This window comes from Columba livia, chromosome 7, assembly GCF_036013475.1.
Source record: "Columba livia isolate bColLiv1 breed racing homer chromosome 7, bColLiv1.pat.W.v2, whole genome shotgun sequence".
In the NCBI taxonomy this organism is placed as follows: domain Eukaryota; kingdom Metazoa; phylum Chordata; class Aves; order Columbiformes; family Columbidae; genus Columba; species Columba livia.
Window position 1 is genome coordinate 7,049,303 of NC_088608.1, and position 17,386 is coordinate 7,066,688.

The 17,386-nt window shown below is 41.2% G+C and overlaps 1 protein-coding gene across 2 annotated transcripts; it reads right to left on the reverse strand.

Annotated features, from left to right (window-relative positions):
• Positions 1-15: 15 nt before the first annotated feature.
• Positions 16-15,864, reverse strand: UBXN4 (UBX domain protein 4). 2 transcript variants are annotated; one of them, XM_065070389.1, is made up of 13 exons: positions 15,636-15,864; positions 9,445-9,547; positions 8,558-8,586; positions 7,602-7,720; positions 6,849-7,017; positions 6,290-6,392; positions 4,689-4,743; positions 4,371-4,535; positions 3,443-3,570; positions 2,329-2,431; positions 1,849-1,980; positions 1,305-1,513; positions 16-623 (listed from the first exon to the last, which is right to left on the reverse strand). In XM_065070389.1, exons 1-13 carry the CDS (start codon positions 15,715-15,717, stop codon positions 485-487), a joined length of 1,536 nt encoding a protein of 511 aa, XP_064926461.1. In that variant the 5' UTR covers positions 15,718-15,864; the 3' UTR covers positions 16-484. The 2 variants fall into 2 exon arrangements, with proteins under 2 accessions (XP_064926461.1, XP_064926462.1); XM_065070390.1 differs by lacking the exon at positions 8,558-8,586 and having other exon boundaries at positions 15,636-15,846.
• Between the last annotated feature and the right edge of the window lie 1,522 nt (positions 15,865-17,386).

Below are 17,386 nucleotides of genomic sequence, written 5' to 3' on the forward strand. Positions count from 1 at the left end.
AAGAGAAGATAGGTATTTTTTTTTCTGGAAAATAGTTTATTGAGTGCTTGGGGAATTAAAAACTACAAGGTTTTGCTTGCAGTTGCAGAAGCAAGAAAAAAGTTAAATTAGTTACCTGATTCGCTATGTATAGTGCTTCTGAAACCCTCATTTTAATCAGTCATTGCCTACCATGACCTTTAAATTAATATCTGGCCCTTAAATTTATGTAGCAGAATATTTATAGATTAAAAAGTGCCTTTCTGTGGCAGTAGGTAATGATTATGAAAGCAGATGGAGATTTTCACTCTGTCTAGGCCTCAGCTACACCCACTTGATTTTTCTGACCTAGGTGACTTTATTCCGTACTCCGTGCAGGAATAAGAATTAAGTAATTCAGTCAGTGTAAAATAAGCCCCACTTGTCCAGAAGCTTTAGTTGACTTAGATCAAATAAGAAACAACAACAAAAAAAGCCAGACAGTGATTATTGCAGTTAATCAAAACTACATTTGTTGTGTAGAATTTCCATTCCAAGTGTTGTTTTCATCTTCTCCATCATCTTGCGTCCTTAGTCTATATATTTTGCCTTCTTTTTTGAAGTCTTCTCCTCGCTTCTCCACCACTCGTTTCCTGACCGCTTGCCTAGGATACAAATGACAGTGAGCTTCGACAGTTTCCTTAGTAATAATTACACGAGAGAAGCAAATGCAATAAATGCAAATCATGCATCCTTCCTTCTCTTATCCCCAGTAAGAGTTTTCTTCAGCCCTTTGTTTCCTAGGAGGGAACACCTATCTTAACATTTGTCATTTGACTGAATCCCGTTCCCCCTGGAAAGCACCTGTCATTGCACCAACACGCGGCTGCTTCACGTGAAACAGCCTCACAGCTCCTGGTACAGCACATCTCTTCTTCTCTGGGGAACACAAAACCTTAACTGCCAAGATCAGACCTCAGTTCCTCGAGTTTCTTGCACAACCATACAATAACATTTTCAAAATGTTTATCTTCCAAATAGTATCAGCTCAAGAGAAGCCCACATTTGTAGTTAAAGCTGAATTCCCTATTCATACATGTCTGCAAGACAATGCTTTTTCTACTTTGTAATTGGAAATTGAAGCAAATAATAAGGATCTTGCTTAATCACACATGTAAAAAAACAAGAAATCCTAGTGAGAGCTGTCATGCAGTTTACCAGCCACCAGGTTATCCCTTGGAACCAGATGGAAGGGTGGTGGCCAGAAACTCCAAGGAGAAGGCAGCACTTCCCTGCTACAAGACCAATACAACCCAGCAAGCAGTGTGAGGAATAGTTCTGATTACCTGCTTTGCTCAACGCCGCTGGATGCTGAAGGACTGGGATGGTCTTGCTGATGAGCTGGTCTCACATTAGACTGTGAAGGGGGTGGACTCGTGAAGAGGAAGTTGCTAATAAATCTCCAGACTGCTAAGAGGGGATACAGTATTGTGCCCAAGAACTTCCACAGGTCACCGCCTGAAGACTGAACAACAGAAGTAGCAGGTCTTCCCGCCTGGGCATCAACACACAAAGAAAAAGTGTCAGATACTGAAGTCAGGCTCTTGCAGACAGAGTATTTCATACATAATTTAGAGGCAGCTCAGCAGACACAAGAGAACACCTTTTGTTACACATTAGACAAGTATCTATGCCACCCTTTATCTGTTTCAGAAACAGCTGTCCACCCAAATCAGTGCTGACAAAAAGTAATTTGCAATCTGTCTTAGACACAGAAAAGACCAGAATTCAAGCCAAATATTATCATGGCCAACCCACAGCAGATATACCACTACAGCACTGCTGTTGGCAAGGAAACAAAAGCAAAACAAACCAAAACCCAACACCTACCGGCAGCAACACAACTGAAGCACTGGGTGCTAACTCTAGCTCCAGTAATTTCTTCCCATAATCTTCTTTGGTAAACTCCCTTCGGGGAAACATTGTCGCCAAGGAAAAATTGCCATAAGCATTACCAACCGTCTGCGAAAATTTCAAGAAAACATTTTATTTATAACTGGCAGCTTTCAAACTACTGCAGATTTGCCAGAGAATACCTCGCCATACTGACCCAAGAGTTATATATAACAATTTGCCCATCATCTTCATATAGAGAAATGAAGGATTTTTCACATCCTATTATCTCTAACTAATGTAGTATATTAGTATTACAAAGGCAGTTAGCGGCACTGGAGAAGGCTGCTAGCAAAACCCACATCAAATGAACAAAAAGAAAAGCAGATGATGACAATTCCACCACAATTAACAACTAGTTGATGCTGCAGCAAGTCATAATCAGTATGTAGCTAAGAAAAGGAAACACCAGTTTACCTGTGCAGCAAACTGCCTTGCTTCTTCCAGCCGTGCTTCAGATGGGAACTGGTTAGTAAAGGAGGATCCATCCGGGAGGCGGAACTGAATCCTGGCTATTGCACTGCAGGACACGTACGGGGGTCAGTCAGCACATGAACAGTTACAGACAAATGCTCTCGGGGCTTTGGCTTGGCAGTACTGAAGAGAAGGACACTCATCCTACTTATGGCACTGTAGATGGGTTATAAGTTTGGATCCAGAGTTCATAACCATCTGCTTATATATCATAATCCATCTCCTCTGCTTTTTATCAAAGACTCATCACCATTCAAATAAGATACTTAAATTAAACATGTAAAAAACGAATACATGAAGGAAATATAAACCATATTTATTTGTGTGTCCTGTATTACTTTTGTTCTTTTCTCAAGAGGTTGTACTATGAGGACACAGACATTTAAGCTAGTTTGACAAGTAATTCTATATTCAGCTAACTGTGGCCTAGCATTACTGTTCGAGTTTCAGCACCAGCACAGGCGGCTCCCCGGTACTCACCCTCCGTGAGGGGCAGCACCAGTGGCTCCACAACTCCACCTAAGGTCTCTAAAGGTTAGAATATTTCTGAAAACAGCGGTGTTGGGCCCAGCAGGAGACAGCTCTGACAGGATCGGCTGATGAGCCCGATCGCGCCTTGCTGAATCCAACAAATGGCACAGGCGGCTGAAAGGGTGGGCACCGTGCTCTCCCCAGCACAGTTCTGACATCAGCTAGTCATTATTTATCACATTTTCACCTTATCTATTTATCATGTTCCCCACCTAGCCCCATTATACCTGGTATTTAAATCCAAGGTGAGACAGAAAAAGCTCTTCTCTAATTAAAATAACACACAATGAAAGGTGGTTAGCGTTTCATAATCAGGAATGTCAAAAGGATGAAAGTTAGAGAACACAGCATTCATGTAAATAGCTACAAATAAAAGAGGAAGCCAGCTTTTTATGTCACTATTTAAACAGTTCAACATGGCTTCAATTAATAGATTAGATGTATATTAAATCTCTTAAAAAGTTCACATAAAGTTTCTTTACTTCTCTCCCCCAAAATATCCACTTCTTCTTCGAGACCAACTCACCTTCGCTCCTTCTGAGATGCCTCTTTTCTGGCCTCTATCTCAGCCTGTTTAGCCTGAAGAGCCGCAGCTTTCGCAGCTTCTGCTTCTTCCTTTGATTTTGCAAAGCGAGCTGCTCTCTCAGCACGATCCTGTGAAAGGACCAAACAGAAACCTTAATCTTTACCATAAATTACACTTAATATTTATTACAACAGCGAGCTATGATCTGTGCTCACCACCCACCTACACAGATATAAGCGGGCCAGATGGAGAAGAGACAGGAATGCTGCAAAGAATTATTCACTGCCAAGCTGCACCACCTCGTGTCATTAGCCAAGATGACACACTTCTCAATGAGTCACTTCACGCAAATAATTGTTTACAGATGTTCTTCACATGCAAGTTTAACACTCCAGCGAAGGCAAAGGGAAAAATCTTCTGACAAGTTAAACAGTTACACAGTTCTAATTGTCCAGGCCAATATGTAATGATAAGGAGGGATTTCAGTTGTTACGAACTGTTTAGATCCATATATGTACACACATATATACAAACGTGGAAAATAATCCTCACTACCATTTTTGTTCTGCATGTTCCAAAATCAGATATTCCCTACGTTTGTGTTACAGAACTATGCTTAAATTGCAATTAATATTTATGTTTAAATGACAACTCTCCTCTGGACTCAAGCAACATGACAGAAAAGTCGGTGTGTTCACTCAGATAGAAAAGATCGTCATGAATATGAAAGCAGAAGCTTAATTTTATACACAGGAAATGCTACATGAGCCCCAAACATGTAAATTGTTACGATAGAAAGCCACATGACTACAAGCAGGAAAAGGGACAATCTTTCAAAGTTTCAACAAATGAGAAAATGTATCTTTTTAGCACACCAGTGGCCCTTATGAGAGAAGCAGCAAGCTATCTTCCAAAACCAAAACTGTACCATTGCGATCTGTTGTCTTATCCGCTCTCGAGCGGCTCTCTCTTCTGCCTTTTCTCTGTTCCTTTCCTCTAACATACGTTTTGTCAATTCTTCTTCCTGTCGTCTTTTGTACTCCAACATTTCTTTACCAGTTTTTCTCCGTTCAATTTCTTTCTTAATTTCTCTCTGAATGAACAACAGAGATATAAAAGTTGGACCACAAAATGGCCTTGGGCAAGAGTAAGACAACATTTCAGTACATTTGTTTAAAAAGGAATTAAGCGTTTATGCAAGGAAGATTATTAAAAAAAACCTGCAGCAGTTTTACATTTGTATTACCTGTTCTTCTTCTTTCCTTTTCTCTTCTCGTCTTTCTTCAAGCTTTTTTGTTACTCTGAATTTAAGAATGAAGTGAAAAGTCTTAAAATTGCAGTTATTATTAACATTTTAAAATTTTAATGAAGCATTTGCAAAATACAGGAGAACGGAACACACGAAAATGAACATGAACTGTAGCACCACACTAACACCTCGAGTAACACATGGCTGTATCATCCATAAAAAGATGAGGTGATGATTCACCACCATGTTTCCAACTTTTACTGGAGTTCTAACACATTCTTTCTGTCCTTTTCCACTCAGTAAATGAAAAATCTTCCATCTTCCTGTTGAGCCACCTTGTAAGACATACAATAAGCAATACTATTTATCATCTGCAGTAACAGAACACTGAATCTCAATCTCTTCTTAGCTATTTAAGCCATCTGGTTTCTTCTGCGCATCACTTCCTAAAATGGAGAGCAAATAATACATAGCGCTGACATAGATGCACATGTGTCTGTCTCACTTATCCAGAAAGGTGCCTTAGAATAAGGGCTGACTTGAAAAACCCAGCCATTTACAACATATTTTAAGTCTGTGGAGAAGGCAGGCATGAGCCAACACCACGAGAAGTTGTATAATCAGAAAAGTGTTGTTCATACAGTTGTGGTTTGCTTTTTAAAAAGAAAACAGTAATTACCACAGAGATTTGCCTCTTTTTCCCCTGAAAGGAATGCTGTAGATACAAGCAAATATGGTATAATTTAAGATTAATGCATCTCTTAAAAAATAACTTTGGTATTTATGGTAAAATATTGACTGCATTTTCTTATCGCTAGTACATAGAAATTATACTCTTTGTCCAACATCTTTCAAAGAAAATTTATAAATTAAATACGAAAAAATTCTAAAATATATTTTAGCAGTATAAATAATCAACTTACTAAGTATGTGTTCCTGGTTTTAGGTAGGATACTGCAAAGAGTATCAGTATTACAGATGCTAAAAAATGAGTTTATACACTCAATCTTTTGTTTAAAAACAATCAATTTAATGAATGAACCATATACTGAACCAGGTGCTTCTGGTTACCATACTTTAAAATACTAGAACTAGCATTGCTCAGACCTCATTACTGATCAAAACAGCCTAAGAATAGGATTCCTCTGGCTTTTTCAATACGCCCACACTACAGTCATCAAATAGACAAGAAGAAAAAGAACTAGGATGGCATCTCTGTACAAAACCAAGGTTAGCGCTTTATTACCCCAGTTTCAAGTGCTTTCAGTTCAATGTTTTAACTCCTTCAAAATTTCTGCAAACATATTATCTGTATTTGAGTTATATCAAAGGAGACCATTTTCAGTTTTCCAGATTACTCTTTTCTTTCAGGGTCCATGAAAAATGAGATGAATTTAAAACCTGTTTTTGTATCGACTCTAGTATTGTCACAGACATCTAAACGAAAATAAGACCACATAAATGTTTGCCAAATGATAAATGAAAAAGCAGCAAAAATCCTGCAATTAAGCCTGTTTGTTCAATAAAAAAACCCAACCCAAAACAACAAAACCACCTCCTGAGAAACAAATACATTAGGAAGTCTGCAAAAGGTTTACCTTTCTACTCTGAGTGCAAGGTCATTCGCAGGCTGAGCATCACTCACTTGCTCATCTGAAGATTTAGTCCCTGCTGGGTTTGCTGGACCTGAATTTGCTCCATCTTCAAGTGGTTTACAAGAAAGTAATGCATAAAAGAAAAGGTACACTTGTTAACACAGAAGATTATTATACTCCTTGTTAGCCATAGTTTGCAGCAAATAACATATCTCAAAGAGATACGAGGCTCTGCTATTTAGACTCTTCAACGCAGACTTCCCCCCTTCCCATCTGGTTTCAGGTTACTAACCCAAATGAGCGTTCTCAATTGAATCTTATTTCCAGAAAGCATACACAATTTTTATTGTATTATAAACCACAGACTTCTCACTCATTAAAACTGAGCAGAATGACAGGTTATTCTTTCCTCTGGACTTGCAAGAAGCATTCTGGGATACCCAAGTTTTTCATCAACAAGTCCACTCAATATATTGCCTTTTAGGTACCATCATATAACAGCTTAAGAAAATGAAAACTATCTCAAAAGCAAATTAGCTAGCACTTGTGTAAAAATACTAACCATTACCAGCAGAAGGTCTTATTGTCTCTGTCGTAACAGACTCAGAAGAGTCACAAAACTCTACTGCTCTGGATTGTGTATTTTCTGTAGCACCAGCAGATTGAGGAGAGGGACAGGGAGCAGATGATTGACTTCCATTTTCCAAAGGCTGCCCTTTTACTGTGTGCATCTAAGAAATTGGGGAAAAAAATCCAAGACTATAACATTTCAAATATTTTCCACTGGTTCAAAGGTCAAGACTAAGCTGTTTTTGGAAAATCAGTCCTATTTAAAATATACAACGAAAATTATTGCATGTTGTTGTGTGTGATGCCATCATACATTTAATATTTATTCCTAATTTTAGTTTTACACTTAAAATCAAAGTGATAAAACTATCTACATTTATATTATGTTCCATAGAGTAGTTTTATAAATCCACATCGCAAAACAATATTATAAAACCATATATGAAGTGAAAGAGTAACCGGTATTTCATCCCAGTTTAGAGTTCTTGACATATTTTTCAATACTGCAGGTGTTACACAGATGATCTAAAACAATCTGTGAAACGAAAAAACAAAGTAGCACTCGCTTATAGCGCTTTTCAACCTGTTCAATTTGTGTACCGAATTTAAGTTTGCACATTTTGTTGTCGGAAGGATATAGAACCAGTAATTCACACTTCCCCAAGGCACCGGGGACATCTCCTGTGTGGAGCCGGTGAGCACACGCAGCTCAACCTGAAAGCTCTGGCCTGTCAGCAAGAGTTACCTGTTTAACTTTATGGATTCTGGTAACAAGCTCTTCAACAGAAACGCTGCCAGCAATTACTTCCAAAGGGATTCCGTTGTCTCCTATAAAAAAACTGGATGGAACGCACACCACAGGATCTGCACAGCAACAGTTAAGGGCAACAAACAACAAAAGTTTGTAAAGTGACTTGAAAAGGAAAAGCAGAAGTCCTTCCTACAGAACCTTCTAGCCCAAGATTCTATCTCCACCTTGTTGCCAGTATTCAGTGCCAAGGGAGGAAGAAAAAAGATGCTAAAAAAATGCTGGAAAACATTACTTACAATTGGTTAGTATTTCTTCTTTTCTTTGAAATGGTTTAAGCCAAAAAATTTTTCTCCAACACACACATACCCAACAACCAACTAGGCTTTGACTTGGAAGATTTTGACTTAGTGTGAGACAACATCTTATGCAGACAACAATGAATTCTTTCCAGCATTAAGAAAATCCAAGTGAGGTACTGAATTCCCTTTCTCAGCATCATACGGAATTCCTGAGCTATACGCAATGACCTGCTTAAGGCAGGCAGACACTTACCTCACCTCACACCTGTGTGTCTGATAGAACCCAGTCCCCTACTTGTTCTTCTTCCTCTCTAACTCTGAACTCCAGCTAATAATCGAAAGTACTGCTTGTTTTCTAATGCTGATTAGTAATAACAATGAGTTATTTTGTTTATATAAAGCTTTGGATAATTTTCTATTTGGAGAATTACATAGGATTAACATTAAAAAACCCCAACTTTCTCTAAGAACTGACAGTAAGTTGAATACATGTATGTATCTTTTCAGTTTTCAGTTTATTGCATATTTTGTGCCATGAGAAGCATTTTTAATAACATGGCTTGTAAACGTTTGTCTTAAGAACAGTATTAACATGTAAAGAGCAATTCTCTGTAACCATAATTTAGCATCTAAACTGATCTCAAAGGATACAAATTTGAGAAAACTGCAGGCATGCTTCACTGTTTAAAAGAAAAGATTCATTTAGGAGGAGCAATCACTTTGCAACAACTATAGATTAAGTCTTTCATCACAAAAATAACTGTCCTACTACCACACACAAAACTATTTTAATACTTGAGAGAACACTAAAAGCAGATTTGCACTGCATCTTCTCATTAACATTTTGCATAAGTGTTGACACGGTGACAATCTTTGGTTATCACAGCTGACTACCTAAGATTTAGGGAAACAGTGCTAAGAAGCAATTCAGGGAAAACACATCTAGTCTGTGGAGCGCAAATAATATAGTAAGTCTAATAAAATATCTATAAAGCACTTCAAAATAATAGCACATCTGGAAATGTCAATGCACTTTCTGCACATGGACTGGAACACTTAGACACACCAAAAATAGTTGAGTAATTTACCCAGGAACTTCAACGCTTCCCTATTTCATGTGTTACAACAGAGGCAAACACATTTTCTCTGAGGCTTTACAGATTTTTATCATTATGAATTCATGAGAGTTTTAAAATTCGTTACGTAACTTGGCAAATCAAGAACTGTCTCAAGAATACTTGCACTTGATTCCAGCTTTCTTATATAACTTTTGTTTCTTCCTGTTGAAAAAGTCCAACCTCAAGCATTCTTTTACTACTGAAATACAGTCTGAAATACACAACGAATATTCTGCAGAACACAACAGTAAATTTGGAATTTTCTCAGGCTCTAGTAGCTTCAGAAGTACTGAATTCACTTATGTTCTGGAACCTTGCGTTTAGACTACTTCAAAACCAGGACAGGACTTCAAAAGCCTCTTACTCTCATCACCATCCATGAAAGATTGTATAAGAGACAGAACTAGGATAGGATCAAACCTTTTGGTGTCAATTTTGATAGCAACAAAGCCATCTGAGGCAGCTTCAGTCACCTTCTCGTCTTCCCACCTTGCAGCCATCTCGGTGGACTGTTCATCCTCACCTGCAATACACAACACACGTGTGAAGCTGGACACACCGCCAATTACTGTTTCTTGTCTCATTTGAGCATTGCTTCAATTGCTTGAAATCACCTTTGAAAGACACTCCTGTGATTATTTTCAAATTAGTTTATAATATTTTTGTAATCTGGAGACAATTCACTCCAGATGATTCACTTTGCTAACATGCCCAAAACCTAATATACCAAAAATGCTTCCAACCCAGCAAGCATGTAGCTTTTGCACTGAGCCGCATGGTGAGCTGGTCCAAGGGAGCGGAAGGGACTGGACCACAGAGATGGAACAGAGACGGAGGAACTGGAGGTGATGGCGAGCCCAGTGTTTGGCTTGATTGCATCACCTAATTGCACAATCAGTGAAGGGCCTCATTTTCATGTTATAGAGAATATGCTTATGCTTTAGTAGTGCTTATACTCTCATAATATGCAAGGAGATGCTGCAGCACAGTCAGAGTGAACCTTTGCTTCTCCCTAACATTAAGCTTTATCTCCTAACATGCTAAAGCACTGTTTACTCTTCATTATAAATTTAATTACGTATTGGTACACCAGCTGCTAACAGGTAAAACTAAATTTTCTAGCCCTTGTAAATATGTAACTCAGCAGACAAGGTTTCACAGTTTGATGGTGTTAAAAAAACCCACAAACCAAAAAGCATTTATTTGCAGGATTATTTGTCATTTAGTTTTGTATTCCAGTTCCTGATATGAACAGTAACAGCAGGAGGGGAGGAAAAGGAGTGAGGAGTACAGAGGAACAAGAATAACAGTAAAGGATGAGCTACTTAAGCAAAGGAAACTGAAAATGTGTTCTGGGGCCACAGATTCAGAAGCATGATTTCAATCAGATGAAACCACATCAATCATCTTCCGAAGCACTGGTTTAGTGAGGATGTGGATTAATAAATAGATTCTGATTAATATTAACCATCTTTCAACAAGTAAACTGGCCTGCAACCATTTGTTTATCTTCAATCTGTATGACTTCCTAGCAGTTTGGAATCAACTGTTCTCTTGATGAAGAATTTGAGTCACAAGTACAGAAGTATAGTAGTCCATTATTCAATTACAACAACAAACCATTTGTTTGTTTCATCCCAGTTGCCATTTCATGCAGTGTTTTCCACTTGTTAAAGATCAGGAGTTATATGTGCAGTCCCCAGATGAAGCATCGCTGCCTTAAGGCCATAACTGTCTGGCCACAATGCTTCTCAGAGAGACAGGTATCAAAAATATACTGATTTTGGAAAAGCATTTTCCAATCACATGTGTTGATTTTTCCCCGAGAGCATTAGAGCAAGTAAGAAAGTATTCATCTCTACTACTGTAATTGTATATAAACAGGTAAATATTTAGCATATTTTGTGCAGAAACCTCTCCTCTTCCTTTAACTGCAATGCTTCCAACTGTGGTCAACAGATGCAGCTGTTCTGCCAAGCGGTTCAGTGTCCTCCCCCATTCCCAGCTGCTCACAGACAGCTGCTTCCCCACACACACTCTTTCAAAAGGACACGTGCTCATCCCATTAGGCTACTAAAAATACCTACATACTTGCCTAACACTAACTTTTCCATACAACCAACTGCTGTAGAAAAAGAATGCTGAAAGATACACACGGGTATCTGTTCACAGCAGAGTTGAGGCCCATGAATGGAAATGCTGATAACTCACATTTTATCAAGCTCTGTGCCACAAAGCATGGTTTAATATTGTGATTACGCATAGAGTCATCACTTATTCTTGTACATATTTTTGTTTTGATAACCCTTTCTCCTCTGGGGGCTAAAGTTATTATATTACACTTTTGTAGTAATTATATCCTGAAATGAAAGCTGCCACATCACAGGAAAAGCATCAGGAAAGTCAAGAGGTCAAGCTGAACAGAACTTGAGATATTCACAGTTCTGCTAAACACTGAACTATCACAACCACCTCAGAATTCTGGTTCCCAAGACTCTCAGATTACTTATTTCTCAACAAAAGCATCACTTTGATTCACTTCACAGCAATTAAAGACCTGTACATAACTCTCAGTTGCACTTGTGAATCTCTTGCGTTTAGTCAGGTAAATAGAGATATCTACATAGGGAAAATTTATCCATCATTTCTCAAGTGATTCAGATAATTGGAAGAGACACTTTCTGCAACAATTTACATCTTGTATAAGGAACTTATTCGAAACAACGGCAGGTTGTCAAAGGACTTTAATTCCCCTATTCCTCAGCACGGAGTCAACAGGGAAAAGTGTTTTCCTTTCAAGAAGAAGAGAGATAAGCCCAGCTGACTTCTCAATATCCAACATTTCGTAGCTACTCAGTAAGAGTAAGGATTTCCCATTCTGGAAATGACAGAAAACCGAGACATTGAGCTGTTCACCTCCTCTTCCTGTGCTTCATTTCAGATATATAACTTGAGGAATGCTTTGATACGGTTTGGATATAAAACACTAACATATGGCTCGATGATTTGAAATGAATGGAAAAAAAAAATCCCAACCACAAACATAATCTAAAACCAACCAAACAAACCAAACATAATCTAAAAATAAAATTCGGAACAAAGGAAGGAGTGTTTCTACAAACGTTTCGAAAAAGAAACACAAACATTTTAGTTTGAAGTTTCTCCCACCCCCTGCAGTCACTTCTCACTCTGAAAAGCACTTTTTATGAGTGGCCTGGTATTCTCATGATCAGAACATGTCAAATGTTTGGAAATAATAGCCTGAAATACCTCAGTCAGAACATAGGCTGCACCTGAGGAGGTTTCATATCAAATGAACAATACACTTTTAGATTAAGAACTCAAATTGTGAAAGGAGTTTTCTAACTCTGCAGACTAGAAAACCATTGATGGAACAGCTGCCAGCAAGACTGCAGAGACATTCACCAGACATGTTCCAATTTCAGGAATACGTTTTCCCTGTGCAGTAGCAGAACCTACCGGCAATTATTTGGAGCCACAAAGTGACTTTTCTGCTCCTCAAACACAATTCCTTGCTTTGTGTGTATGTGTACAGAAGCCTCTAATTTAACGCCTTGCCTTGATATTTGAAAATCAGTTTTGTAAGACGGACACACTTCATCTCACCCTCCCTTTTATTGCAACTTGCCAGTAATTTCAGGGGATCTTTAACACGCTTACACAACAGCATCACCAGGAACTATGCTGTTGAAGGTTTTAAAAACGGCACTAAAAATGTTAGGATTATAGCTGCAAACAAAAATGTTAAAGAAAAAAGCTGGTTGAACAACATGTAATTGCAGTCACAAACACCACCTCATTGTTAAGATAAACAGCCACATTATTCCTTATTTAGCTGGAAAATATTCTAGAATCAGAAAGAATAATCTAGTTCTTCATTTCCTAGCACATTTTTGGAGAGGTGTAGGGAAGAGGGAGAGAAGGAGACAGATGGTAGTAGAAACCAAACAGAGATGGACCTGCCAGAATTCAATAATTTGGGTCAAGGCTGTATCTAATACCTATCCTCCACAGTGCCCCCCCTAAAATTACAGTTAATTTATATTTTCCATTTATGTCGCTGATTTGTTTCCTTTATTAATTTTTTGTCCACCTGTACATTATTGGACAAAGTGTTCAAAAAACCCCCAGAAACACTGAACACTTCTGAACGCATGTCGTTCTGCTTAGAAAGCTGCTTTCAAATGTTTGTCTCCAATGTCTATGGGCAAGCGTGTAATGCGAAGTCTCAAAGTTAATACCACCACCAACTCTGCGGTTTTAAACAACACAAACAACAAACTGCTGCCATAAAACCAGATGATTCTTTCAGCACTCGGCATCCTTTGAACACACCGGCTGCCACACAGAGTGAGAAAGTACATTCTTGGCTTCCCAATTCCTTTTCTCAGCTCTGTTGCAGGTCAGCTGCCCTGACCCCACTGTTCTTGGGGTAGATCAGAACCAGGCAGAACTCTCCAACACTTCCATTTCGGAGATATAGCCACCCAAAGTAACACTCTCCCTTTATCGGGACTCAGAACCAAACCAAACAAATCCTTACAGCATATTAAAATGTCAAAACTACGTTACATTCCTGCAATCATAAATTTATCTCCACTCTATATATCTACATATTCCTACATCCCTCTAGTCAACATCAATGTCTAAAAGAAAAAGCTTGTTTTGTGTACAATTTTCATTTCATTAAAAATACTGAAAATAAGTTACAATGTGCGCTTCTCAAGCACCAATACATACACACTCAGTTCAAAACACTCACAGGTAATGAATTATTACTAAAAAAAATCGTTGTGGTTGGTTAACTTTGGCTGGATGCCAGGTCCCCACCAAAGCAGCTCCATCACTCCCCTCCTCAAATGGATGTGGGACAGAAAACACAACGAATGGCTTGTCTGTTAGATAAGGACAGGGAAATCGCTCACCAATTACCGCCATTGGCAAAAGAGACTCAACTTTGGGAAATTAATTTAATTTATTGCCAATGAAAAGTCACAGTAGGGTCATGAGTAGCTCCTCCCCTTCCTTCTTCACTGACTTTGGTGTCTGCAGAGTTGTTTCTCTTACATCTTCTCACTCTTCTCTCCCAGCTGCTGTTGCACAGCAAATTTTTTCTCCCTTCTTATATGTGTTATCCCAGAGGTGCTACCACTGTCACTGATGGGCTCAGCCTTGGCCAGCAGCTCGTCCATCTCAAAGCCACTGTCTTTGGCTCTATGGGACACGGGGGGAAGCTTCTAGCCAGCCCTGCTGCTACCAAAACCTTGCCACGCAAACCCAATATAGAGCACTTGAAACATCCAAAATGTTTAGTAGAAAACTTCCGAGTTGGGACAGGGGGGATGATCAGCTTTTAACCAAGTCACAGCACATCATGTTCCACATGCAAAGATAACAAGTGTTGCAAAACACCCCTGTCAGAAGATTCTTGTTTACCGCCTGTCTTTCTATTTAATTTTATACAACGCACTATGGTCATCTCATTATTGACTATGAAGGCAGAGAGCTATCATGTAGGCACTGTAGGTAAATACACTAAGGTATGCTTATATTAAAAAAAAAAGGTCCAATGGTCTAAGGCTTTCACATCATAGCACCCACCTGCCATCACGATTAATGGGCTTTAAAATACTGTCTTAAAACCAGCACACACTACCCCATCGGAGAAGACCTTGTTTTCTAGCAATATGTTCACTATCCAACAGAAAATGCTGTTCTCTGAGTACAAGAAAAGTTGTGTCAACAAAAGAACTTAACCACACTTTCCTGTTCTGTTCACACACCCTTTGGGAGTGAATTCACTTGAAGTGAATCCCACAGTTCAATAACGTCCTAAGGGAACAACACTAGCCACACGTTTAGTCGCTTTTTCATGCGGCATCTGGAAAACTTCAAGCCACAAGCAATCACGGCAAAAGTAGAAACAAAAGAAACAACATGCACACAGACGTGAAAACACAGGAAGAAAGCTGAAGAGCCTGTCTAATGTTCTCTTTTCCCTTCAACCATTCCCATTTTTCCAGACAGAGAGGCAATGTATACAGACAATGCGAGCTTCTGTAGGTTTCAATTGCCATTCAGCTACATAACAAACACTATAGGTAACTCGAAAGAAAAAGGACGCTGTATGCAAACAGCTAAGAAAGTTACAGAAAAACTGAATGCAGCTTGTGCAAGGATGAAGCGAAGAGAAACGCGGAACAGGCGATTTCAGCGCGTAGGCCTGGGGCTGGGACAGCCGGACTGACACAGCAGAAATCGCCGCGCAGCGGGCGGGGAGGCGGGAAGCACCAGCTGGGAAGGCGCCGCGGAGCGTCGGCCGCGCTCCGCCCGGGGCTGACAGGCCCGCGGGCAGGCCGGGCCCGCCCGGCGCGGAAGGCTGCGGGGAGCAGGCCGGGAGCTGCGCCCCACTCGGGTGCCGCCGGAGCCGGGGGCCGCGCCGGGCGGGCTGAGAGACGGCACGGCCGCCCAGGGCCCTGCCCGAGCGGCGGCTGCTCCCGGGACCCTCCAGACAGCAGGCGCTGTGTCAGCGCGGCGGGGCGGGCACTCCCCGGCGCTCAGCACCGCGCCCCACCCCGCCCGGGCCGTACCTGACACGAACACGACGAAGACCGAGCTCCGCTGCTTGGCGGCGGCGATGGCAGCCGGAATGGACCCCCCGAACCACATCATGGTGCCGCCGGGCCCGGCCGCCGCAAGCCGCCGCCGCCGCGCGCATGCGCTGCCGCCCCTCGCACGCACCAACGGGCAGCCACGCGCGTGCGCCGGCTGCCGCGGCCCCACGCCGCCTTCTGATTGGCGCTCTGCCGCTCGCCGTGCGCCCGCCCGCGGGTCCGCGCTGGGGCGGTGGGTTCGCCTCAGTCTGGCGCCATCTTGGCGAGGTGGCGCCCGGCGGCGTCGCGGTCCTGCTGGCGGGTGACTGCGGCGGGTGCGCCGCGCAGCGGCTGAGGGAGCGCTGAGGGAGCGCTGAGGCCAGCGCGGGGCAACGAAGATGCTGAAAGGAGTGGAGCGTCTCCCGTGTGAGGAAAGGCTGAGGGAGCTGGGGCTCTGGAGCTGGAGAAGAGGAGACTGAGGGGTGACCTCATGAACGTTTATATATATATGTAAAGGGTGAGTGTCACAGGGATGGAGCCAGGCTCTTCTCGATGACAACCAGTGATAGGACAAGGGGCCCAAACTGTAGCTCAAGAGGTTCCACCTACATATGAGAAGAAACTTCTCAGTGAGGGTGGCAGAGCCTGGCCCAGGCTGCCCAGGGGGTTGTGGAGTCTCCTTCTCTGCAGACATTCCAACCCGCCTGGACACCTTCCTGTGTAACCTCATCTGGGTGTTCCTGCTCCAGTGGGGGATTGGACTGGATGAGCTTTCAAGGTCACTTCCAATACCTATAACATTCTGTGGGATGCGGAAAGGGGCCCGCAGACCTATGGTGCACCTCACACACCCCAGGGCCTGTGGGGATGAGCTGCGAGGGCAGGATGGCCACAGTTAACCCAGGCCCCAACATCCACCCTGGAGAAGCCAAGTTGTGACAGGAAAAATGATGGAGGAGGTGCCTGCTTGACAGAAATCCATGCTAAATATGTCAAAAATATAGTCTTGCATGCACAGAGTGGCAAAAGGTGAGGCCAGGACACCCTCCGTGCTCCCTGGTGAGCCAGGAGGGACCCTAACGGGGATGGTGCAGTGTTTACGGTGCAGCCCTAGTGGGGACAAAACCAGCAAAGGCAGGCGGGCTCTGTGATGATGGACGTTTCACAGTAATAAGGACAGGACAATTTTGCTCTGATTATAACTTTTTTTTTTAATGCTGAACTTGGGATTTCTGAAACCCGATTAAGACTGTGACTATGTATTCTGGGTAACTGTTGCTGAGGCAGATACTGTCAAACATTTGAAGGCCAAAAAAATACAGAGTCTTTCAGCCTGGAAAGCTTTTCACTGTTGTAGCCTGGATTTTAATTACAAAAGTCACTGGATAAATGACAACTGAAAACCCTACAAAGCTATTGTGAAAAGAGGCAAATCAATGTGAACAATATACAAAAATGAGCATATGGAAAACGTGTCACAGTAATCCTGCTCACTGGGTAAGCTCTGTATACACATATTGTGCTTCTGCAAGTTTCCTAAAGAAGTAACTGTCAGAACATTAGGGTGTCTGCTGAGGTGGTATTATTTTTTTTTGTATTTTCTTCATTGTACAAAATATATTTAAGAACAATGCTCAAGGTTGGATGGTATTAAGCTATATGTTTTTCAGAGATGAACAAAAAGACATCTTTGTTCTGCATGTGCATCTAGAGCAAGAGGTTAGGCTGTAATGTGTATTAGTATCTTA